This window comes from Cydia fagiglandana, chromosome 9 (assembly GCF_963556715.1).
Source record: "Cydia fagiglandana chromosome 9, ilCydFagi1.1, whole genome shotgun sequence".
In the NCBI taxonomy this organism is placed as follows: Eukaryota; Metazoa; Arthropoda; class Insecta; order Lepidoptera; family Tortricidae; genus Cydia; species Cydia fagiglandana.
Window position 1 is genome coordinate 17,790,115 of NC_085940.1, and position 24,585 is coordinate 17,814,699.

The following is a 24,585-nucleotide window of genomic DNA, read 5'->3' on the forward strand; positions in this document are numbered from 1 at the left end:
GCGATTTCAGGGTTCATTGACAATCAGGTCTTGTACATGTACTTTTTACGCTTTGTTGATGTCGATATTTTAGCCTTTGATCGTACAAATTACGGCAACGCTTAACGGCTACGCTTTTGAGCTTCCGTGTTGTTTGAGTTTTAGTTCATAGTTATTACGAGAATTATTACGCTTGTCACGCAGGGCTCTCGGAAACGGTTTTAACGATTTAGACGAAATTTACAAAGGCGAAGTGTCGTTCTAGACTAAGTGTCCTTCGAATGGATGATCACCGCTTGCCTAAAGCTGTCCTCTACTCTGAGTTGGCAGTGGGTAAGCGGAAGCACGGTGGTCAGCACCTGCGCTATAAGGACGTGCTCAAACGGCATCTGAGCGCTTGCGCCATCGACCCTGAACATTGGGAGGAGCTTGCTGGAAGAAGGTCATCTTGGCGATCTACCATCCATAACGGTGTCAAAATGTTTGAGGATAACCGTCTCAAAAGCTTAGACACCAAACGCCAATTACGGAAAGAGAGACCTAAGCCCTCCTACGTGTACACGCTCAACGAAGCTGGCCAACTGTATTGTCACACGTGCAATAGAGTGTTTAAGACCAAGTTCGGCCTGGCCAGTCACATAAGGGCTCACGCTAGACAGCGTCCATGATGTTTATCTGGGGTCGCCGTCATCGAAAACGATGAGGAGGACTATATATATATAGGTAACTTAGTAGTAATCTCAAGGGCTTCATCATCATCATCTCAGCCATAAGACGTCCACTGCTGAACATAGGCCTCCCCCTTGGACCTAATACGTGCCGGTTGGAAGCGACCCGCATCCAGCGTCTTCCCGCGATCTTAACAAGGTCGTCTGTCCATCTTGTGGGTGGACGTCCTACGCTGCGCTTGCTAGTCCGTGGTCTCCACTCGAGTACTTTTCGACCCCATCGGCCATCTTCTCTGAGTGCAATGTGGCCTGCCCATTGCCACTTCGGCTTGCTAATCCGGTGGGCTATGTCGGTTACTTTAGTTCGTCTTACAAGGGCTTACATAGATCTAAAGGCCAGAGAGCAGTCGCTTGAGTAAAATATAGCACAATTCTCGAGTGCAGGTAGACAGGCGCCAATCCGCAAAAAAGCGAGGCTCATATTTCCAACATAACGTTGTTAGTTTCGTTAATGAAACGTGAACGATACCTGTCTTATCTGATATCTCCCATCTTAATTGATAGCTAACGGCGCACCGTTCGAGCATTAACACCAAATTAAATTACGGTAGAATACACAAACACTTTTAATCACCATATTTACCTTGTGGAAGTATCATATGGAGCGAAGTAGTTTATTGAGAGAGATAATGGAAATGGCAAATAAAATAACTGCCTTACGATAAATTGTACAATGTACATACCGGAAAAATATAAAACTTTGTGCCCTTTAACATAACGTTGCCCACCGCGTCACAGTTCAGTTACACACAGTTAAAGGGCAAAGTTTTATCCTTTTACAGTATGTTAATATGTAAGTATTCCAATTTTGAGTCTTGTCCAAGTTTTGCAAGTGTCGTTCGCCATTCACTAATATACAGGCTCATTCAGGAGACGTGAGCAGGACTAACACTGCGCATTTCGTAAATTATTAAGCAACTGCTTCGTATCAGTATAAGTGAGGTTAACGTTAATTTTCTAGACGTATTGAAAAAAAAGGTTATTAATTTATTTACGACATGCATGGTCACCCTAAAATTAGAATACTAAACTAGGTACCGATATTCTGTGTCAAATTGAATGAAATCACTGTCATCACGGTCTGGTTACTTTTGAAAACTCGTAGCTCACTCAAGTTTGACAGTTTATTTTCTTCGTAATCAAAATGCTGTCATTACGGTTAAAGAGGTTTTATGTTTATTACTTAGGTCTTGTAGGGTGACCATGATTGTACAGAATTAAATTTTCCCTCACCAAAAAGTTTAAAAATAGGAAAAAGTGTAGTTGTTTTGCCTAAATACAACTGTGATCGATCAATTATCAGTTACTGAGTGTGCAGGATTAGTCCTGCTGCTGTCTCATGAATCACCCTGTAGGTACACTTATGTGCTAATGATATTGACTACCTACTTGTTGTACGGGAGATCACGACTGACCAACTTATAGAGTCCACGATGGTTTCTTTGACAACATTAACATCAGTCATAACTTGTCCTAAGTTGACTAATGTCCATCTTTCGTCGTTCCTTCCCGCTCAGTGCCCTGATGCCTTCTTTCACTGTAGCCGTGTAGCGAGAGGTGATCCGTTTGCGATGGTCAATATACATAAACGTTATTTTATGTCGTAACAAATTACTTATTAAATAAATATTTGTTTGTTATTTAAAGTTGATTGAACACTTCTTTAATTATCTGTAGTTAAATAAGTGCCCTTTCTATCTGTAGTAAGTGCCAATTTTGTTTGTTTAGCAATCTTATCGGCTGTCGGTCCTCATTTTCGAACTTGGCACAGTCGCCGCCATTATGAAACGTCGACCGATATTCGGCAACTTTACATAAACGTCGTGTATTTTTAATGTCACGGCCATGCCATAAACTGTCAGTTAAATTGATAGTGTCAAGTGTTAGAGGCCAAATTGATTGACAAAATGTTTCAATTGTAAGAGGCCCTACAGTAATTGTAACAGTAGGGAAACATCGGACACAATAAAAAGGAACACAATTTTATTGGAGAAACTATTTCAAAGACCCGAATGACCCGATATACAACAAATGCATAAGCAGTAGCGTAAACACACGTGTGCACTTGTGCATGTGCTCTTTGTGTAAATGTGCAATTGTGCATGTGCTCTATGTGTAAATGTGCATACACCTCACCGGGTCTGTCTGGTGAGGTTCGCCCTTAAATGGAAACCGTGTCCTAATATTGTTTATTTAAATGTCCTAACATTTTTATTGGGTCATTTCCTTAGTCTTATACTGTTTAATAAAACTTTTACGCTTATTTACAGTTACGTATAGTCAAGGAACAGGATTTATTTCTACTTCCAATATGAAAAACATTAGGGATCTCATATTATCGTCACTGTATACTACTGTATAGGTACATAAACGAAGTGGCCAAGAAAACAAATTCCTTGACCGTACCGTCGCTATCAGATATATCGCAGTAGCCAAGGTAATCACAAATATCTGAACAGGAATACGCCTCTACATATTGTCAAGGCGCTAGAGTGCGTGTTCTGATATTTTAGAACACTTTGGCAGCTCCGATATATCTGTTGGCGAGTGTAAAATACTATCTAATTTTGCCCAATCGCAGTGTTACACACCTCACTAATCTGTTCTCTGTAACAGTACACTCACCATAGACTAGGAATCCTCTAGACCGAGTTTAGAGCAATTATTTCATGCAACCGATGATGCCAAAAATGCGGGGGTGCGCGGGACGAGATGAGCGAAGTCCCGTGCCGTGATTGGTCCGTTCAAAGACACGGACGTCACACAAAGACACTTTCGACTCGAACATGGAGTAAAATTACCGTACGCGTGGCAGAGGGAGAAGCACGACTATGCTCAGTCTGGTGGATGTCTTATCTGTGACACTCACACATCAAAGCGATTGGCATGTCGTCGAGATCCCTTCGATCTCTTGACAGCGACATAGACACATTGCCCTACTTTCTCAACGCGGTGAGAATTAAAAATAAACTGGCCAAAGGACGTGACTTTGTCGCAGTGAAAACTATGTAGTTAGTTAAATTTAGTAAGACCTACATATAATTTCAACTATTGACTCTGTAATTGTAAACTCCTTTTTAGGGTTCTGTACCCAAAGAGTAAAAACGGGACCCTATTACTAAGACTCCACTGTACGTCTGTCTGTCCGGCTGTCCGTCTGTCTGTCTGTCACCAAGTTGTATCTCATGAACCGTGATAGCTAGACAGTTGAAATTTTCACAGATGGTGTACCTATTTCTGTTGCCGCTATAACAACAAATATTAAAAAGTACGGAACCCTCTTTTAACCTATTGTTTGTGTATGATAAGGATCCTGACAGATGATTTAGCCTTCTTTTTGCGTTTTCCCATTTCGAGAACATTACTTACATTACTTACATAACATTACATTGGCCATGTGGCCCGCCAAGACCCGTCCAGCTTTGAAAAGCTCGTTCTGGTTGGGTGCGTCGAAGGGAGAAGGAGTAGAGGCAGGGCTCCAACTCGGTGGTCTGATGCCATACGCGACGCTACGGGCGTCAACATCCAGGGGTCAATACAGCTGGCCCAAGACAGGGGGGTTTGGAGAGCGGTGGTGAAGAACTGCACTCCTGATGGTCACGACCCTCAGCCTTGAGGAACCGACTAAGAAGAAGAAGATTTCGAGAACAATTTTTATCTGCTCTATACTTACAGTACAACCGAGGTTTGAACCCACGATTTTTGACCACCACACACATATGAAAGGTTAATATCTACCTAGTTAAACTAGTTTCTGCCCGCGAAAAATCTGTTAGTGTACCTAAAACGACTTCTTTTTTTATAGCGGTCTTGACTCTACGTATATTTTTTATAACCTGTAACTACACATGAGTAAACGTTTTTCTTCACAATTGTTTGAATGAAGGGAAGAAGCCTTTGCCTAGGACACTAATAGAATAGACAAAAAACCTCAACCATAGGCGGGTTCTGGCTACACCCCTCCGCGGCTGTCGCGGCTGCTGCACATCAACGTCACGCTACACCGCTGCAACCATGTACTATAACATAACAGATGTCTTTCTATCATTTCCAGTGACACAGCCACCATGGGCGGCTCGGGCGTCTCCGACGAGTACACCCCTCCGCGGCTCTCGCGGCTGCTGCACGCGCTCCCCCATATCAACGTCACGCTACACCGCGTCAATGACACGTTCGCGCCCGACTCGCCCGTCTACCTCGAGGTCAGTGCCGTGACGTCACATGTTCCAGGTGTGACACACCATAGGCGGGAGCGTCTCTGGCTACAACCCGGCTCTCGCGGCTGCTGCACGCGCTCCCCCATATCAACGTCACGCTACACCGCGTCAACGACACGCTCGCGCCCGACTCACCCGTCTACCTCGAGGTCAGTGCCGTGACGTCACATGTTCCAGGTGTGACACAGCCACCATGGGCGGGAGCGTCTCTGGCTACACTCGGCTCGCGGCTGCTGCACGCGCTTTCTCATATCAACGTCACGCTACACCGCGTCAACGACACGTTCGCGCCCGACTCGCCCGTCTACCTCGAGGTCAGTGCTGTGACGTCACATGTTCCAGGTGTGACATAGCCACCATAGGCGGGAGTGTCTCTGGCTACACCCTGCGGCTCGCGGCTGCTGCACGCGCTCCCCCATATCAACGTCACGCTACACCGCGTCAACCAGTGGAAGTCAGTGCTGTGACGTCACATGTTCCATGTTTCAAGGTATGATAGAACATAACACCCTCCAGAACTGACGAACGCGTCGCCGAATGTGCCTGTTTGCAAAAGCTAACGAGGGCAGCACGATACTACCTACTACTTAGACTACGAGACGTATTAGAAACATTTACCAAATTAATAATTTTTTTGATTATTTTCTCTATTAGGCGTCCACTCGTTTATTTGTAAATTCTGTAAAATTTTAATGATTGTGATGATCAAGATCAGTAGCCGGTGCAAAGTCAACGACATCTTAAGCATTTTGACAACCGGTCTGGCCTAGTGGGTAGTGACCCTGCCTGCGAAGCCGATGGTCCTGGGTTCGAATCCCAGTAAGGGCATTTATTTGTATAATGATACAGATATTTGTTCCTGAGTCATGGGTGTTTTCTATGTATTTAAGTATTTGTGTATTATATATATCGTTGTCTGAGTACCCACAACACAAGCCTTCTTGAGCTTACTGTGGGACTTACCAATCTGTGTAAGAATGTCCTATAATATTTATTTATTTATGTCCTATAATATTTATTTATGTAATTACCTCGTTAACCCGGAAAGAAAAATTATTCTTTAGCGCCCAACATTGTGACGATGCGTTACGGCTCGGCCACGACATCGAGCGACTTGCGACGGCGGGAGCGCTAACCATAGGTCGGAGCGAGACACAGCGATCGGACCTTTCGCTCCAACCTATTGTTATCGCTCCCGCCGTCGCAAGTCGCTTGATGTCGTGGCCGAGCCGTAACGCATTCGTCACAATGCTGGGCGCTATAGAATTGCTTTCTCTTTCCGGGTTAATGAGAATGTCAGAATATAGAATGGATACAGGTCTCTTTCTTTGGTTTGCTGTTATTCTCTCCAGTCAACAACGCATTAGTTCAATTGAAATCCTACAAATCCATGGTTTTAAGAACGCAGGCGATGTAATACCAACTGTCGGAACAGTTCTTATTCTTACACAACAAGTGTACGATGTCAAGTGGATCGGTGTGTTGCTGTTGGTGTCAAGTGCGCTTTGCCCTAGCACTCAAAAGGTGTTATTGATTGCTTATGTTCTGTCAAGTTGTATGGACAAGTGCTTATGGTACCCTGTTTCTTTAAGTCTTTGTACAGTTTCGATTGATATGACATTTGAGCACCGTTTGCTTATAAATATTGTTCTTAATCTTTCTTTGAAGAGGCCATATTGGAAGGAAAAACACTTGCTTACCACCAGACCCACCAGTAGTGTTAACTTTAGGGTGAGTTTTCCTTGCCACACATAATAGATACGAGTACGCGTAGCTGCTTCGATTTTGTATGTACAGTCAGCATACAACATACATAGTGATGGCCAAAGTGACCAAATATATCATCACATCGCAGCTTTCTTACCACAGAAAGTGTTCCGATATATTTGATAGTCGGCCGCCTTATTTAAATACAATAAAGTTTTTATTTTTCTTGTTTGCAGAGCCTGGGTATCCTCGGCTCCATCCCCGGAGCATGGCTGATCCTGACCCTGACGGTGCTGCTCATCTACCTGCTGACGAGATGCTGCGACAGGAAGCAGCGTCCGCCCAGGAGCATCACCGCCCTGAAGGTTAGTTCAGAGCCTGATGGCTCCCTACCAGGAGCATGGCTGATCCTGACCCTGACGGTGCTGCTCATCTACCTACTGACGAGATGCTGCGACAGGAAGCAGCGCCCGCCCAGGAGCATCACCGCCCTGAAGGTTAGCTGTCAACACTTATTTTCAAGCAAACATTAAACTACATACTCGGTGCGATTCGGGAAAGGAATTAGAGATTCACTAGACATGAAATAGTAAAGATATGTGACATTCCGCAGCAAAAGGTACCATTGCTGCTGTGCTGACATCTTTGGATCCATATCCAACGACATGATAAAGCTACCGTCTCTTTTTGAAACCGCTCGGTACCGGTCGTACGGTAGTACTATTATTTATTCTGTGCTAAAACAAGTTTCGTGGCGTAACAATCAGTTCGTTGACATAGATCCGATGCACGTTTGAATAATCAATGTAATAAGAATAACACTCTATTAATACTGTGAACACAATCAGACTTCTCACAGTACGGTCGCCATATGCTGCACGCGCAACGCTCAGCATGTCGTATGTGCTTTTAAAAAGACATTCAATTATATACCTTGTTGCCTTACATGTAAGTTGTATAATGAAATGAATTTTGAAATGTAGATACGGTGATTGTAATTCGTGGTGCAGCAATATGGGATCGTTCAAGGTTTACGTCCCATTTAATGGTCCTCAATGTGTCAGCGATCCGTCTGAACCCATTAAATGCCGTTGGTATAAGCATTAACATGGTAATGTGTTTTAGGTTAGAGTTTTTTGATGAAACTTTCTCGTGTCGATTGGCTATAAAAGTTGGGGCAGTGTAAAAACAATTGACGCATACCATGTGTAAGTTAAACGTATGTCACTTGATCGTTTCGTAATTTTTGTAATCTAACTTATGTGGTTATTATATACGGGGTCCATCAAAAACGCACTGCGAGAACATTTGTTGAACAACTACTTAGGTACCTAATATTATTTCATTCTTTACGGATATGATGATCATACTTCCCTACGTGACAGCGTGATAATGACGAAGATGTCCCTCTCTTTTATTCGCGTGGTGTTTAAAGTGACACTTATTCTATCACGTGGATAAAGTTATCCATAATACGCTTGCTGGTTACCTTTAACCTTAAGTGTAAGGCCTGAGTGGACGCTGGAAGCGGAGCGTTCGGCGGGGCGTGCAGCGTGGCGTCGGGCTCACAAATGATTTGAGCAGCGTGCACTAAGGCCGCTCCTATACGTTTGCATTTGTTTAACATGCACGCCGCACGCCCCGCCCCGCTGCACGCCCAACTCGAGCGTCCACTCAGGCCTTACACTAACCGTATTCCTGTCTTTCAGATAACGCTCATGATCTTATCAGTGCTGTGCTGCGGCGCGATAGGTGTGGGTCTCTTCGGCAACGACGACCTTCACAACGCCATGCTGCAGAGCATCCAGGCTGGTAACCAGCTCGCGGCGCTGGTCAATACGGTGAAGAACCAGGTACGACGCCTTTTTTGGCACTTGACTAAACTTGGCACTTGTTGGACTATAAGGCCGCTGACACTTTGCGGCAAGCGTAATATATGTATAATGTAAAAGCGTAATATATAGTGTAAAGCTCCAGTCCCTACTTGCTTCCCTGTCATTATTATTATTGAGAGCCTGTTGTGTCCCACTGCTGGGCAAAGTCCTTCCCCCGTTTTCGCCATACCTCCCGGTTTTGAGCAGTTTCCGGCCAGTCTTTTAAAAAGGAGTCTAGGCTCGTCTCGCCATCGCCGACGTGGTCGGCCAAATCCTCGTTTTGAGCTGGGCTGCCACTCTGTGGTAATCTTGGCCCACAGCATACGACAGATATAGCCAGCCCAGTCCCACTTAAGCTTTGCCGCTCTCCGACCTACATCGATGACTTGAGACTTCCCTGTCCTTAATGACAAATATTGTAAACGGGGTTATTCCCGTGTCCGCTGCTTGAGATTGCCTTGAGAGCTGTAGTAGGAGTAGACATATTTAGACATAGTGGAGTTGAGTACAAGGAGGATTCATAATATTATTTATTCAAGAAGACCTATAGCAAAAAAGTATCTTTACGAGCATCATGAAGCAATGGAGGCGTGTGGGTTTAATTCTCACACAGTGTTCTAACGTTGTCAATAAAAAATTGTCCAAGACTCACATGTATATTCAAATTTCTTTCTCCACAGTCAAGCATCCTGGAGGAAGCGATGGGGTCCCGCGCCCGCGCGCCGCTCGCGCGCCTCGCCGACGCGCTGGACGCGCCCGTCTCCAACCAAACTGCGCTGGGAACGTTGCTGCGGGCGCTGTCCACTCTGAGGAATAATGCCTCCGCTGCGGCGTCCGCGGCCGATAATCTGAGAAGACCGTTGGCGCAGCTCAATTTGGATGCTTTTATGAAGGTAGGATTCGATATTCGGCTAAAATTTACGTGACAATCGATGGCTCTTGATTTAAAAAGTGATAGGATCCCGCGCCTGCCCTCGACGATGCACTGGATGCTCCGGTGTCCACCCAGACAGCGCTGGTGACGAATTAAATCCCTTTATGATTGCAGCGCGCATGGGTGTGGGAGGCGGCGCGCTGGGCCGGCGGCATGGCGGGCTGGTGCTGCGGCGGCGCCGTGTGCGTGGCGCTGCTGGCGGCCGCCGCGAGGCGCTCCAGGCGCGCCCTGCTGCTGCTTTGTGTAAGTTTAAAATGCCCAACGCCTAAACAGATTACTGTGCTCTGGTAGTTTCACTCCATTTTCGAGCACGCTTGAGTTGCGACTCTTCTCAGAAGTATTTAAAATACGGCGTTGCGAGTGAGTTATAACAGTCAGGTGTTTGAGCTGAACGATAGAGAAAGAAAAAGAAAAGTCTACAACGATTTTGATGCCCACACAGTGCAAGTGTTATTCAACTTCATAATTTCATAGAAATTTGACGTTTAAAATAACACTTGCACTGCGTGGGTTATCAAAATCTCTGCAGAGTTTTCTTGGTTTAACTCTATGACTCGTGAATTTCCGATGTCATAGAAATGTTTTGTAGAAATGATAATTTTGTACATACCTTAGTACAGTGAGTATGCTAACGTAAGTATTCACTTTTTTATACATCAAGTATTTATAACAATGTGGGTACTTAAGTTGGGATATTTATTGTACCGAATATTACCCATTTTTTTACCATTTAACCAGTTACTTACGAGTCGACGCGAGGTCCCAACTAATGGTTTAGGCTCGACACTTAGGGTTGATTTAGATGGCGCGCGAATTTGCATGCAATTTTAGTTACATTGCGGATTGTTGGTTACGTCCAATTCAACCGACCGCTTAAAACCCGCAATGTAATGAAACTCGCATGCGCGTTCTCGCATTGTCTAAGGGTCGGTTGCACCAAACTGTTTGTATCGTTAAAGAGTTCGCAAAATTTGTATGTATGGAAAGTTTCATAGTGGCGCGCCGGGGCGCGGCGCCTGACGTTGATCAGTCTGTCAAATGTGGTTGGTGCAACTGGCCCTAAATTAGCCCTACTTTTATGTGTCCAGGTGGGCGCGCTGGGCGCGCTGGTGGCGTGCTGGCTGGCGGGCGCGCTGCTGGCGGCGGGCGCGGTGGCGGCGGCGGACGCCTGCCAGGACCCCGCCGCCGCGCTCGCCAACTACGCCCCGCACCGCCTGCCGCTCGACGTGAGTCCACTCTACTTACCAACACCCCAAGTAGAACACATATACAGGTGGGCGCGCTGGTGGCGTGCTGGCTGGCGGGCGCGCTGCTGGCGGCGGGCGCGGTGGCGGCGGCGGACGCCTGCCAGGACCCCGCCGCCGCGCTCGCCAACTACGCCCCGCACCGCCTGCCGCTCGACGTGAGTCCACTCTACTTACCAACACCCCAAGTAGAACACATATACAGGTGGGCGCGCTGGTGGCGTGCTGGCTGGCGGGCGCGCTGCTGGCGGCGGGCGCGGTGGCGGCGGCGGACGCCTGCCAGGACCCCGCCGCCGCGCTCGCCAACTACGCCCCGCACCGCCTGCCGCTCGACGTGAGTCCACTCTACTTACCAACACCCCAAGTAGAACACATATACAGGTGGGCGCGCTGGTGGCGTGCTGGCTGGCGGGCGCGCTGCTGGCGGCGGGCGCGGTGGCGGCGGCGGACGCCTGCCAGGACCCCGCCGCCGCGCTCGCCAACTACGCCCCGCACCGCCTGCCGCTCGACGTGAGTCCACTCTACTTACCAACACCCCAAGTAGAACACATATACAGGTGGGCGCGCTGGTGGCGTGCTGGCTGGCGGGCGCGCTGCTGGCGGCGGGCGCGGTGGCGGCGGCGGACGCCTGCCAGGACCCCGCCGCCGCGCTCGCCAACTACGCCCCGCACCGCCTGCCGCTCGACGTGAGTCCACTCTACTTACCAACACCCCAAGTAGAACACATATACAGGTGGGCGCGCTGGTGGCGTGCTGGCTGGCGGGCGCGCTGCTGGCGGCGGGCGCGGTGGCGGCGGCGGACGCCTGCCAGGACCCCGCCGCCGCGCTCGCCAACTACGCCCCGCACCGCCTGCCGCTTGACGTGAGTCCACTCCACTTAACAACTACCCCAAAGCCCAAGAAAAAGAAGACATCATTATACATATATTGTTAAAACTCAAATCGGGGATCTGGCATACCCGGCCGGCGATGGCGGGATGAACTAGACTCCTTCTTAAAGGAGTGGCCAGACGTAGCACGGGACAGAGAATTGTGGAGAAATTGGGGGGATGCCTTTGTCCAGCAGTGGGACACGACAGGCTCCAAATAATAATAATGGACACGGCGCTGATAGTCCGCCGGTTCCTCTCTCTGCAGTCCTGACCACCAACAGCTTGGGTCCTGCCCCGCTGCCGGCGACACCCTAGCTTAGGTTTTTTATTATGTGTTTATATGTATTTTTTATATATTTTATTTACTTTTATATTCATCATATTATAATAATATATTGTTATCAGTTCTCACTCCACCTGTTAATTATTCCAGATGGTGCACTACTACTTATCGTGCAAGGTGTCCCGCGAGAACATCCTCACAGCCGAGCTGCGTAACGCCCAACGTGCGGTGGTCGCCGTCCGCCAGGCCCTGGCTATACTGTCGCGCGGCGCGCCACAGCTGTTCAACGACCCTGGTAATATGTCTGTCCTCTACCAGCATGTAGACATCCTGATGGAGCTACGTAACGCCCAACGTGCGGTGGTCGCCGTCCGCCAGGCCCTGGCTATACTGTCGCGCGGCGCGCCACAGCTGTTCAACGACCCTGGTAATATGTCTGTCCTCTACCAGCATGTAGACATCCTGATGGAGCTGCGTAACGCCCAGCGTGCGGTGGTCGCCGTCCGCCAGGCCCTGGCTATACTGTCGCGCGGCGCGCCACAGCTGTTCAACGACCCTGGTAATATGTCTGTCCTCTACCAGCATGTAGACATCCTGATGGAGCTGCGTAACGCCCAGCGTGCGGTGGTCGCCGTCCGCCAGGCCCTGGCTATACTGTCGCGCGGCGCGCCACAGCTGTTCAACGACCCTGGTAATATGTCTGTCCTCTACCAGCATGTAGACATCCTGATGGAGCTGCGTAACGCCCAACGTGCGGTGGTCGCCGTCCGCCAGGCCCTGGCTATACTGTCGCGCGGCGCGCCACAGCTGTTCAACGACCCTGGTAATATGTCTGTCCTCTACCAGCATGTAGACATCCTGATGGAGCTGCGTAACGCCCAGCGTGCGGTGGCCGCCGTCTGCCAGGCCCTGGCTATACTGTCGCGCGGCGCGCCACAGCTGTTCAACGACCCTGGTAATATGTCTGTCCTCTACCAGCATGTAGACATCCTGATGGAGCTGCGTAACGCCCAACGTGCGGTGGTCGCCGTCCGCCAGGCCCTGGCTATACTGTCGCGCGGCGCGCCACAGCTGTTCAACGACCCTGGTAATATGTCTGTCCTCTACCAGCATGTAGACATCCTGATGGAGCTGCGTAACGCCCAGCGTGCGGTGGTCGCCGTCCGCCAGGCCCTGGCTATACTGTCGCGCGGCGCGCCACAGCTGTTCAACGACCCTGGTAATATGTCTGTCCTCTACCAGCATGTAGACATCCTGATGGAGCTGCGTAACGCCCAACGTGCGGTGGTCGCCGTCCGCCAGGCCCTGGCTATACTGTCGCGCGGCGCGCCACAGCTGTTCAACGACCCTGGTAATATGTCTGTCCTCTACCAGCATGTAGACATCCTGATGGAGCTGCGTAACGCCCAGCGTGCGGTGGCCGCCGTCTGCCAGGCCCTGGCTATACTGTCGCGCGGCGCGCCACAGCTGTTCAACGACCCTGGTAATATGTCTGTCCTCTACCAGCATGTAGACATCCTGATGGAGCTGCGTAACGCCCAACGTGCGGTGGTCGCCGTCCGCCAGGCCCTGGCTATACTGTCGCGCGGCGCGCCACAGCTGTTCAACGACCCTGGTAATATGTCTGTCCTCTACCAGCATGTAGACATCCTGATGGAGCTGCGTAACGCCCAGCGTGCGGTGGTCGCCGTCCGCCAGGCCCTGGCTATACTGTCGCGCGGCGCGCCACAGCTGTTCAACGACCCTGGTAATATGTCTGTTTTACTCTAACTATATCTCTCTTACCAGCATGTTGACATCCTGATATAGCTGCGTAACGTAACGCTCTGCACGCCGTGGTGGCGGTGAGGCTCTGACCTGATTGTCGCGCGGCGCGCCGCAACTGTGCAACGACCCTGGTAATATGCCTGCCTCACTCTAACTATATCATGCTATCTTCTACCATCCTGTTGACATCCTGATGACCGAGCGCACCGTGGTGGCAGTCAGCCTCTGGTCATAATGTCATGCGGCTTTTCAACGGTCCTGAAAGAAACAAGATTTTTTATTACTCCCTATCCCTTCTCCTTTAAGTTTTTAGAGGTAGATGGGATTTGGCTCTCGGAATGTATACCGAATTTTGATTAGATTGACGGGTGATGGCCCATCCCCCATCACTGATGGGGGATGGGGGCTACGCTTTAAGACTGCTCTTCGTCCGCTCACGACGAGAACCTAAATCTGATCTACATTCTTCTTTCTCGTTGCTCTCTCTTTGTAGATGGAGAAGCGTTTACTAAACCCCGGTCACGAGGTCTCATATGTCGAGCCATCCGTAAGCTTCGCAATGATTCGAATTCTCACAGTTGTTACATGTTGCCAAATCTTTACGGTCGTTGTAAAGTGCTACAAAGAAAGATTTAGAATTCATCTGATGTTAATACTTATAATGAATGTATATTTGCAGCGCTCCAGCCAGCTTTAGGGGCTCTCGGCGCCGGAACAGGCGAGGCGGAGCGCGCGCTGGTGTCGCTGAGCGGCGCGCTGGAGTGCCGCATGGCGCGCGCGTACTTCGTGGCCGGCGCCCGGGCCGCCTGCGACGCGGGCCTGCAGGTAACGGCAACTAGGGAATGAGTAGGATGGCCTTTACAGTATATCCTTACTCAATCAAATACTAACCGGGTAGGGCAATCTCTGCCGTTAACGACCTACAGTAAAAACACCTTGTAACACACCATCTACGAGTATGGTTAATCTGGCGAATGCCTGAATGTGACACGCACAGAGTGAAATGGATCGTAATTAAGACTTCTCTTTGCGCGCGCCACCCGCTTGGGCATACAACCAGTCGGCCAGCTTTCTACTTGCACTGTAAGTGCGATGAAACTGGCATGTGGTATCTATCACGATTATTAAACATTAACAAACTGCACAACGGGACTTAATCGCGTATTTAAGTTTTAAGATTTACCTCCGACGTTTCGAGGACGGCGACGTTTCGGGTTTCGGGGTAAATCTTAAAACTTAAATACGCGATTAAGTCCCGTTGTGCAGTTTGATAATGTGGTATCTATGTTCTGACGAGCGGAACGCGAGCCATCAGTGACTTGTTGCAATAAATAGAATGAAAATAATCTATTCGAAAGCACAAAAAGGAGAAAGTGCCACGAAATGGTCTCATCTCAGCATCTTGCTGGCGAATTGCAGCACTGATCTTCCGATGAAATATGAAACCGAGAAATCTGCCGGGAATCGCTGTCGCTGTGTTGCATTCATAAAACATTGTGTTTAGTAGACCGCACGACCTACATGAAATCAATTCCTTGATTTTATAAACAAGACAATAAAAAAAATCCAGTCCTCAATATCCTTGTAATATATTTTACATATGAATATATTCTTGCAGGCGTTGTCGCTGCAGCTGCTGGCAGCCATCGCGGCCGGTTTCCTCTTCACCGCCATCGTTCTCGTCGACTCGCACGCCTGGATCTACATTAACACCAAGTACGTAGTGTTTTTTACTTATACATTTGTTAGTCTGTAAAGGGAGGGGGAGGCCTTTGTCAGCAGTGGGCGTCTTTCGGCTGAGATGATGATGAAGGCACGAGATTTGAAAAGTAATTATGTCACTATTGTATACAATAGTTTTTAAGGTTCCGTATCCAAAGGATAAAAACGGGACCCTATTACTAAAACTCCACTATCAGTCTGTCTGTCACCAGGCTGTATCTCATGAAAGCGATAGCTATTAAACAGTTGAAATTTTCACAGATGATGTATTTCTGTCGCCGCTATAACAACAAATACTAAAAAGTACGGAACTCTCGGTGGGCTAGTCCGACTCGCACTTATCCGGTTTTTATCTAGAAATCATTTGAAATAATCAAACATAAGAAGTGCAATCTGAGCAGTAGGAAGCTCGTTAATGTCTTTGGTTCTAACGTTTGGAAAATCTCGTCCGCGGCGGGAGATATTTAGTTATATTCATTATAGTTCACTAAAATGTTGTATAATTATAATATACCTACATATGTAGTTGTGTCGAGAACTCCATAGAAAGTAGTATTTTAACATAATTTTGTCTAGGAAGTCCAACAAGAAATTGTAGAAAATTATCGGCGCCACTTCCTACGTAACTGTCACATTTTTGACGTAAAATGCTTAACCATGATTTTATTAAGTTCCAATCTATTTAATTTCTATTTTCTATTATTTCATGTCACACTATAATACTTGTACATTTGTATTTCCAGACGCGCCGGAACTGGCGAAGAGCAAGCACCGTTCCTCTCGAGCGGCGGCAGCAGCGCGTGCAGCCGCACCCTGCCCCGCCCCGCGCCCTTCCCCAACGGCAAACCGCCCAGCTACAGCGCCGCAGTACAACTGTGTGATTTGGACCAGCGACCCAGGTACCTACTTAAATCTACCCTATAACACTTTAAACTCTCGCGTTTTGTACACATATTTAATTATAATAACACAAACGGGACTACCGCAAAACGTCGGAATTAAAGGTAAAAACAATGAAATTATATCGCGGTAGACCCGTTTGTGTAATTAAATATAAATCTACCCTGAGTGGGTTCAAGCACCAGGTTGCTTAAAGGTTGCTGTCAGGGGACATCTTACACAGATTAACCTAGCTCCAAACTAAGCAAAGCTTGTACTATGGCTGCTAGGCGGTATCCATACTTACATAGATGAAATACATACTTATATACATAGAAAACACCTATGTCTCAGGAACAAATATTTGTGTTCATTACACAAATAAATGCCCTTACTGGGATTCGAACCCCGGACCGTCGGCTTCACAGGCATGGTCACTACCTACTAGGCCAGACCGGTCGTCTTGTTTGAAGGTTTTTGTATTTGGTTGGTTAACCAATAAATGTTATAACTACCCGAAAATGTACAAATTATTTGTTTACTTTTATTTAAATACAGAGTATAGGAGGCACCGCTCTTCCATATCTAAGTACAATTTATTTAGTATTATACTATTCTTAAAATGATTTTATAGAACTATGAATAACATGTTCAAAGTAAAACTAACCTTCAAACATGTTATCTTCAACAGCAGATCGCGCATGTCGGGCAGCGCGACACTCGGGCGCGGCGCGAGCAGCTCGATGGGCGTGGACTCTCTCGGCGGGTCGCACACGCTCGGCCGCGCGCCGCACAACGGCAAATACGCGACCCTCAGCAAGCAGTGCAAGACGCTGGAGAGCAACGACTTCTACTGAGATAGGCCCGGCGGCGCGCTCAACACCGAACTTAACAAGGGTCAGCTAATTACTTATTAATACGGAATATTACGCAAAACTCTGCGTAGAGGGCGTCACTAGGCCAATCACATGGCCTACTGTCAAACACGACAGTCGAAAGTTCGGTTTCTGCGTCTCTATCACTCTTGCCTATTCGATCGATAGAGAGGCAGATAAAGAAATTTCGATTTTCGCGTTTCGCGGCAGGCCACCTGTAAACAAACCGCCTTGATGCATCAATGTTGTAGTGAAAACTTGTCAAAAAACTGTTTAAGGCCTTCTGTGTTTAAGTTACTTCATGGTTTACTTAATAAATTAGTGCTGCACTCTGGCGGCAGAACATTGCAGTAATACCTCCTATTCTAACCTAATTCCTGGAATTGAAGTAAACTTTGATGGTGACACTCCTGCTTTATTTTCAGGTTAGCACACTGAAAATTACTGGTAAAAGCATTAAATAGTTCCGTAAGCTATTCCAAATTTATAATTAATTGGGTTAGTAAATAAATTAATAAAATTAATCTCTGATTGACCAAAGTATCTTACAACTCTAAACATGGGTTCAAGTGTGCTTTAGTTGTTTCATTTAGTGTACAATCCTAAATGTAATTCTTGTTGCAAAATACTACTAACTTTCGGCAAATATTCGCAGGTCAGGCCAGCCGCACCGCCCTGAACCGCTTCGACCCTAAGTACGCCTCGTTCGGGCCGCGCGCGCCGCGCCTGCGCCCCGCCGCGCCCGCGCCGCCGCTCGCCACCTTCACCCCGCACCCCTCCCTCCCCTCCCACCCCCAGCACCCCCCGCACCCGCAGCACCACAACCCGCACCCGCCCCGCCCGCAGCTGCCCCGCGACCTCCCGAGGGAGCCGAGAGAGCAACGCGAGCAAAGAGAGCCAAGGGAGCAACGCGAGCAACGGGAGCCAAGGGAGCAACGCGAGCAAAGGGAACCGAGAGAGCTGCCGCGGGAGCCGAGAGAGCAGGACAAGTATGCTACGGTGCGGCCGCCGAGGCGGACGGAACCGCAGCCGCTGTCGGCCGCCGCGCTCGAGTATCGGTAAGGAATCTTATGTTTTGTTATCGCATAATATTCAGCAAAAAATTACTTTAATAACTGAATATGAAAACACATGATGCTAAAGACTCACAAATTATACTGCTTCAGACTCTAATGTCAAGTTAAACCATACCTTTCGATCAGCTCATTTTAAGTTCTTGACTCCACAAACAAGGAATTGGTCTACATTTTCCTAATAAGTAACCTAAACTCGAACACACGAAAGTGTGAGTCAAAGTTTGCGGGCTTATGATATATTAAAAAAAAAATATTATCATTAAGGTTAGAATAAATTTAAGAGTGGAAAAAAATACTGTCTTGAGTGAGATTTGAACTCACGACTTCTAGGTTGACACTGCAGCGCTCTGCCATCTGAGCCACCAAGACCTCATCCATAGCCAGCAAATCTTACCACTTCCAAAAACTCTTACGGTAAATGTCGCTAGAGTCCCCTTAACTCATAATACCTATGGTGGCCGTGAGTTCAAGTCTCACCTAGTAATTTATCCACTTTTAAATTTATTCTAAGCTTAATAGCATCGTTTGCAGACGTTTCTGCTTGTTAAAAAAAAATTATCATTATCAATAATATCCATGATGTCGCAGATCGCTCCAACGGCCGCGTCGACAGCAGCCAGCGCCCAACACTGGCACCACGCACCGCCGCCGTCCCGACCGCCCGCAGCCCCAGCACGACCACCGCGACCTCTACGCCGTCACCGAGCTCTAAACTCTATCCCTTACCTGTAACGTGCAAATTCGAATGCGACCCAAACGGCGCTTACGACCTTCTCATAGTGCAGTGATTCGGATTTCGATTTCTAAATTTCGAAGCGACTTATTGAACTCTAAGCTTTATCCTCAACCCGCAAGGTGCAAAATACGACGCAGCGCAAACGGTGCCGCCGCCTCTATGCTATCATTGAACTTTAAACCCTATCCTTTCCCTCGCAAGGTGCGATTTCCGACGCGACACGAACGACGCATACCACCTTCTCATAGTGCAGTGATTCGGATTTAGATTTTTAAATTTCGAACGCCTCCGTTCGGGAGGTTGAAAGTGCTAAGAGTGAAAACGGTTGGTACTAAATTATTAAAAGACTTTCAAACGACCCCGTGTTTTTAAAGTAAATACGGTAGTCGAAGCGATACTTAATGAATTTTCGAAATAAATGTGACATTTTTATCTAACTGTTCGTAAACGGTCAGTATTCTTTTCGTCACGTTTGTGGCGTCCGAAAGTTTTTAGCTAAATATTAAAAAAACGTTTAGTAGAGTGATTAATTATAAAGGATATCTTATTAGAACCATAGTGAAGCGGTTTTTCTTGCCATAAGCATGCAATAATTGTAATTTGTGTTGTTGGAAATGGAGACTATTAAGTAAGGATGCTCAAATCTCAAGGAATAATAAATGTACTTGGTCTAATGTGTGTTTTTGAACGGCGTTAATTTATTCAAACGTTAGTTAAGACATTTTTTTAATAGCACAAATATTTAACAAAATTTTGATGCGGTTTTTACCACATTGGAAAAGGCCTATTGTTTTTACTGGTTTTTCATAGCTTAGAATGATTTTTGGTAAAAATGTGACCTTACTTTTTCGCGTATCATTTGATCATGTCCACATGAAGGCTGTGCCAGTAAATTTTAACGACCAATAACATAATTTTTTGAAAACTTTCTTATTAAAAAAAGTGAAAATACAAAAATTTCTCAAGAGTCCTCTCTTGTCTGACTGTGTGTTTTTGAATCGGTTTTCGCTCAATAGACGTAAGTAACTCTGGTTAAGACAATGGATTTTGAAACTTATCTGTTGGTATTTAGACGCTTTTTAGCGAAAGTGCTAGAAAGATGCCAAATAGTAGGGAGTTACACTTGGCAACTCATAGTGGCTGAAATCGGAATCTTTTTTTGCGAATTTCAAATGTACAGGGATTAAACAAAACTATGATTTTCGACCTTACGCCATTTGAAATTCGTGTCAAAATTCCTAGGCAGCATTAGCAAGGCTTGAAGCCAGTAGGAAACTGTCTTAACGTGTATATAACTGTAATATACGACTCGAAGTTACTGTAGTGTGTGTGAACGTTTTATTGACTTGTATATTTGAACGGATAACCTAGAACCTCTTATGATGCTCCGTGATCCAAGTTTTCCAAGCTTTTGTCGTTGCAAAAGCAACCTTGCTGTAAGCGAAATAATGTTCAATATCGAATGCGTAAGAGATTGGAAAATTTAGATGATTAAAGTCAGCTCAATACGGACTGGGAACGTAGCAAACCTTTTGTAAATAGATTGTAGTCTTCTTAAACTTAATAACGTAGACTTTTTAATTTAATGTTTAATCGAACTAAATGAACATTCCATCGAGGGTAATGGAATTTCAACTTTGACCTTCTGTAAATAAGGTTCAATATGAACTGTTATGTGACAAAGTAGGGGATGATATTTAAGATAATGAACGTACTGCTATCGCTGTAACACCACAATTATATTAATAATAATATTTAAAGAAATGTGATCATGAAAGGTTAGAACAATTTTGACGATCATTTTTGATTAGTCTCAATTTGTAAGTGTTTAAGTTATTATTTTTCATTTATAATTATCTGGTGGCTATGCGCTTGGAGGTTTCGCGTTTAGTCACTCTTGGTGCTTCTCTTTACTGTACAGGTAAAGAGAAACATAATACTTTTAGTAAATAAAGTAACCTAACTTATTTTAGATAAGTACAAGGTAATAAAAACAAGATGGCGCAGGAGAGCTGTCAAAAGTATGTTTCGTATAATTTATACTTTATCTGTAAAGCCAATTTCCTGGTCACTTTTCTAATGTATAAAATAGTCTTACTAGCTATTATTAAAGTGTAGTTTTAAGTGAAAAGGTACCACTTACAGAGCGGAAATGTTTTGTACTTCAGTATTAATAGAGAATTTTGTGAGACTTTACAACGAGTTTAGTACATTTTTTAAGATCTTTTTTTTTTCATAAGTTTCACGGTACCGCAAGCAGTGTATTCGCCAAAGATAATGCATAATTTAATTTAATTAGTGCTAAGAATTAAGGTTAAGCTTAAAATATAGGTTTGAGGACGGTCATATTGCATTTTACTCATATTCATATACTAAATACACTGCATTATGAAGTAGATAAGAAACGCTCACTCAGTCGAGGTTCTAACTTCGCGACCCTCCGGACTCGGGACGAATCACGACTTTTCTAGTAGGTACAGTCAGTGGCGGATTTGCCCTAAGACCCAGTAGACCCGGGCCTAGAGCAGCAAGATATTAGGGGCGGCAGCAAGGCGGCAGTCTACAGTATGTGTCTGACCGTGGGGCTTTAATTCCAGGGCTTGATTTTACTATGGGACCAACCCTAAAATCGGGGGAAAATTTTTGGCTTTTCCATAGGAAACGTCGACATCAGATCAGCCAAAATGTATGAAAACGTAAAATTTTCTTTTTCGGGACGTCGGGGTTGGTGCCATAATAAAAGTAGCTCAGTTTAGCTAGCAGAATCAAGCCCTGGATTTAAAGCCCCATGGTCAGTAGCACCCTGTACATATGGGTGCTGAGAAAGGGGCGGCTAGTAGTTACTACAGGACTTGGGGCCTAGGGCGATCAACACTGCAAATCCGCCACTGGGTACAGTCGACGTCATACATATGTTTACATTGTTTACACTTTTGCACCTTACTTCCTTGTGATGAGGCCAAAAATGTAAACATCTTTGACGTCGACTGTACATACTTTACGAATTCATCAACCTTCGTAACGTAATGTAGACGGGACACATACTGCAACGTAGGTGTTACTGCCTATGTGTGGTGGTGGTGAACGCAAGTTGTTATAGGTACCTTATAAACGAGACTTATAAGTGATTTTTCTTTAAACGACAATGATTTTATGCGATATGACCGTCTTTGATATGTTTCAGAAATGGATTTTGTGCGGTTTGTTTCAAAAATACAAATCTGCTAGGACTCATTGTCTATGCTTTTTTTTTTACCCTTTGTTGATATTATGATCTGGCTGTTTCTTTTTAATTTATTTTTTTTCTAAACTGGCAGGCATGTGTTTTTGGAACAAGCTGTACCTACTCTTGTTAAAATTCTAAGATTATGGCGACAGTCGTAGGCATGGGTTAGCTTTATATTATTTATGAGTTTAATTCCGTATTTATTAAGAAATTTAATTTAATTCACTAACTGAACAAATCTTCAATGAGTTGAATAATGAATAACTGTTACGTGTTCTAACTTTAGACGCTAATTTTAACTATATTCTTTTACAGTTTAAACATATCTTATTTTGTTCCTGATCACATATTATACATAATAATGTTTCGTTGATAATGAGAAACAAGGTCCATCAAGATATAAATTTTCATAAATATAACGCATGTGATAATGTACCATTTTTAAATAACACTATATAATTTGTTAAAACCATACTTAGTATACGACCTGCGTGGACGCTCGAGCGGCGCGTAAAGCGGGGCACAGCGGCGCGCGTATTAAACAAATGAAAACGTATGCAAGCGGTTCATTCCACGCTACCGCTTGTCGCCACGCTGCCCGCTCCGCCGCACGCTCCGCTGAACGCTCGCTCATGCCGTACACTTGTCGATTGCCGATTATAATCTGAGCATTCTGGATCTGAATGCAATAAATTACCTATCTGATAAGTTACACCGTTTCCATGTAATTACTGCACAATATTTATCACAGTAACTATCTATTAAATAGTTGTAATATTTGTTACTAGCACAGAGTTAAAAGATGGGCAGAGGTACAGTAGTTATGATAAAACTGTATTTTATAACACGTCGATTTTGTCGTTTTTACGCGCGACACGCGCACAACGCTTGACTTCTTGGCGCTGCGTATAGATGTAGCCTCGCCTTGAATTTTCTATCGCATGTTACCTGTCTAAATGGCGGGACGACTTGGACGCATTCTACCCCAAATGGTGGGAAAATGCCGATGACAGGGTCGAGTGGAGAAAACAAGGGGAGGCCTTTGCTTAGCAGTGGGACACCAAAGTAGGCTAGTTAATCAAAAAAACGGATACCTGTAAAGGGGAGTACTCCGAGGAATTGTTCGGATTAATCCCAGCTGCTTCTTTCCGCCATAGCTCTACTCGACAATTTTTACTATCTTAACCACTTAGATGGTTGGCACTCCTTCCTCAATGTGTGTTTCTTCAGAATCTTCCTGCCTCGCACAGCTAATGTGGAATGAATTTGTATGCGTGAGTTTGTGTGCGTGCGAAAACGGCTTGACACGTGGTCACAGTTTTATCTCAAGCCACCCTACTTCTGTCTATCTGTCAACTCTGTGGTTATTAGATTACTTTTCTAATTTGAAATTATCTTACTATTTTATTTCCTCAGTAGAGACGTTGAAACTATAATAGTTACCATAGTACATTTTATTTTGCATTGTAATTAAAAAAACGACACTGCCGATGTCTATAAAATTGAGTGCCATATTTTTGTTGATTCTTTAAAAATCTCAAGTTTTGGTGATTGTGCATATAATTTATGAATGAAAATTAATCTGATTTTAGTATTGGTTATTTCTTTTTAGTTTCCGCTTAGAGGCGTTGGTTTTCTTTTTCAAGTCAATTATGGTGCGCTCGATAATCTATAAACTATGTATTTATTCTACGCATTGTAATGCATTAGATGCAGTTTATAATAAAAAAGACCTTTGAAATAATATTTAATAACTACCTACGAGTACATCCACAAAAGATTAAACCACCAATAATTAGTTTTCCAAAAAAAAACCCCAAAAGAGGGTAAACATAAAATAGGTGACCAAAAACAAAGATGGGTTTTTGTCACTATACAGAAATAACGAAAGGGGATAATTTTTCATTCGCTTTTGACATTTTGACTAAGGTTGAAACGTCGAAATAAGCGTAGAAAGGGATTGAATTTATTTTGACTTAGCAAACGTTCTAGTGGAATGCAACTGGGAAAATGAACTCTAAACGACAAACAATAAGGTCTGTTATCTAATACATTATTGTGCGTAGGTTTTTTGTAAGTAAGTCTCATTTCGTGATGTAACGGCGTGTATAACGAGGATAAGTGGTTGAATAGATCAAGTGTATGAGTTTACAAAGAATTATAATAAATGGATAAAAATATAAACTGGTTTTAATCACAAACAATAGAGAAACCTTATACTTCTATTATGGTCCTCATCCATCAGAGAAGGCCTTATGCTTTATCTCATCTGCAATAAGGACGTTTCTATCAAAATTTCTGTTGAAATTTCACATTGAAACGTTCTTATTGCAATTGAAACGGAAGGACCCTTTTTTAATGAAAAGCCACAAATGTGTAATATTAAATAGATATCTCGCGGAAGTTTATTTTATTAAACTCGTATTTAGACAGTTTTTATTAGGAACCAAATATCATAAATCAACC

The 24,585-nt window shown here is 45.2% G+C and overlaps 1 protein-coding gene across 1 annotated transcript in view; it reads left to right on the plus strand.

Moving 5' to 3' along the window:
• LOC134667570 (protein tweety) overlaps positions 1-24,303 on the plus strand; it is a 122,124-nt gene extending 97,821 nt beyond the window's left edge. The window contains exons 4-16 of the mRNA XM_063525004.1: positions 4,761-4,909; positions 6,868-6,996; positions 8,341-8,484; positions 9,186-9,398; positions 9,554-9,682; positions 10,528-10,665; positions 11,989-12,133; positions 14,285-14,430; positions 15,224-15,321; positions 16,071-16,226; positions 16,898-17,103; positions 17,737-18,139; positions 18,746-24,303. Coding sequence (XP_063381074.1) covers positions 4,775-4,909; positions 6,868-6,996; positions 8,341-8,484; positions 9,186-9,398; positions 9,554-9,682; positions 10,528-10,665; positions 11,989-12,133; positions 14,285-14,430; positions 15,224-15,321; positions 16,071-16,226; positions 16,898-17,063 — 1,599 coding nt within the window. The 5' untranslated portion in view covers positions 4,761-4,774 and the 3' untranslated portion in view covers positions 17,064-17,103; positions 17,737-18,139; positions 18,746-24,303. The remainder of the gene's footprint in view (positions 1-4,760; positions 4,910-6,867; positions 6,997-8,340; positions 8,485-9,185; positions 9,399-9,553; positions 9,683-10,527; positions 10,666-11,988; positions 12,134-14,284; positions 14,431-15,223; positions 15,322-16,070; positions 16,227-16,897; positions 17,104-17,736; positions 18,140-18,745) is intronic.
• The last annotated feature ends 282 nt before the right edge of the window (positions 24,304-24,585 follow it).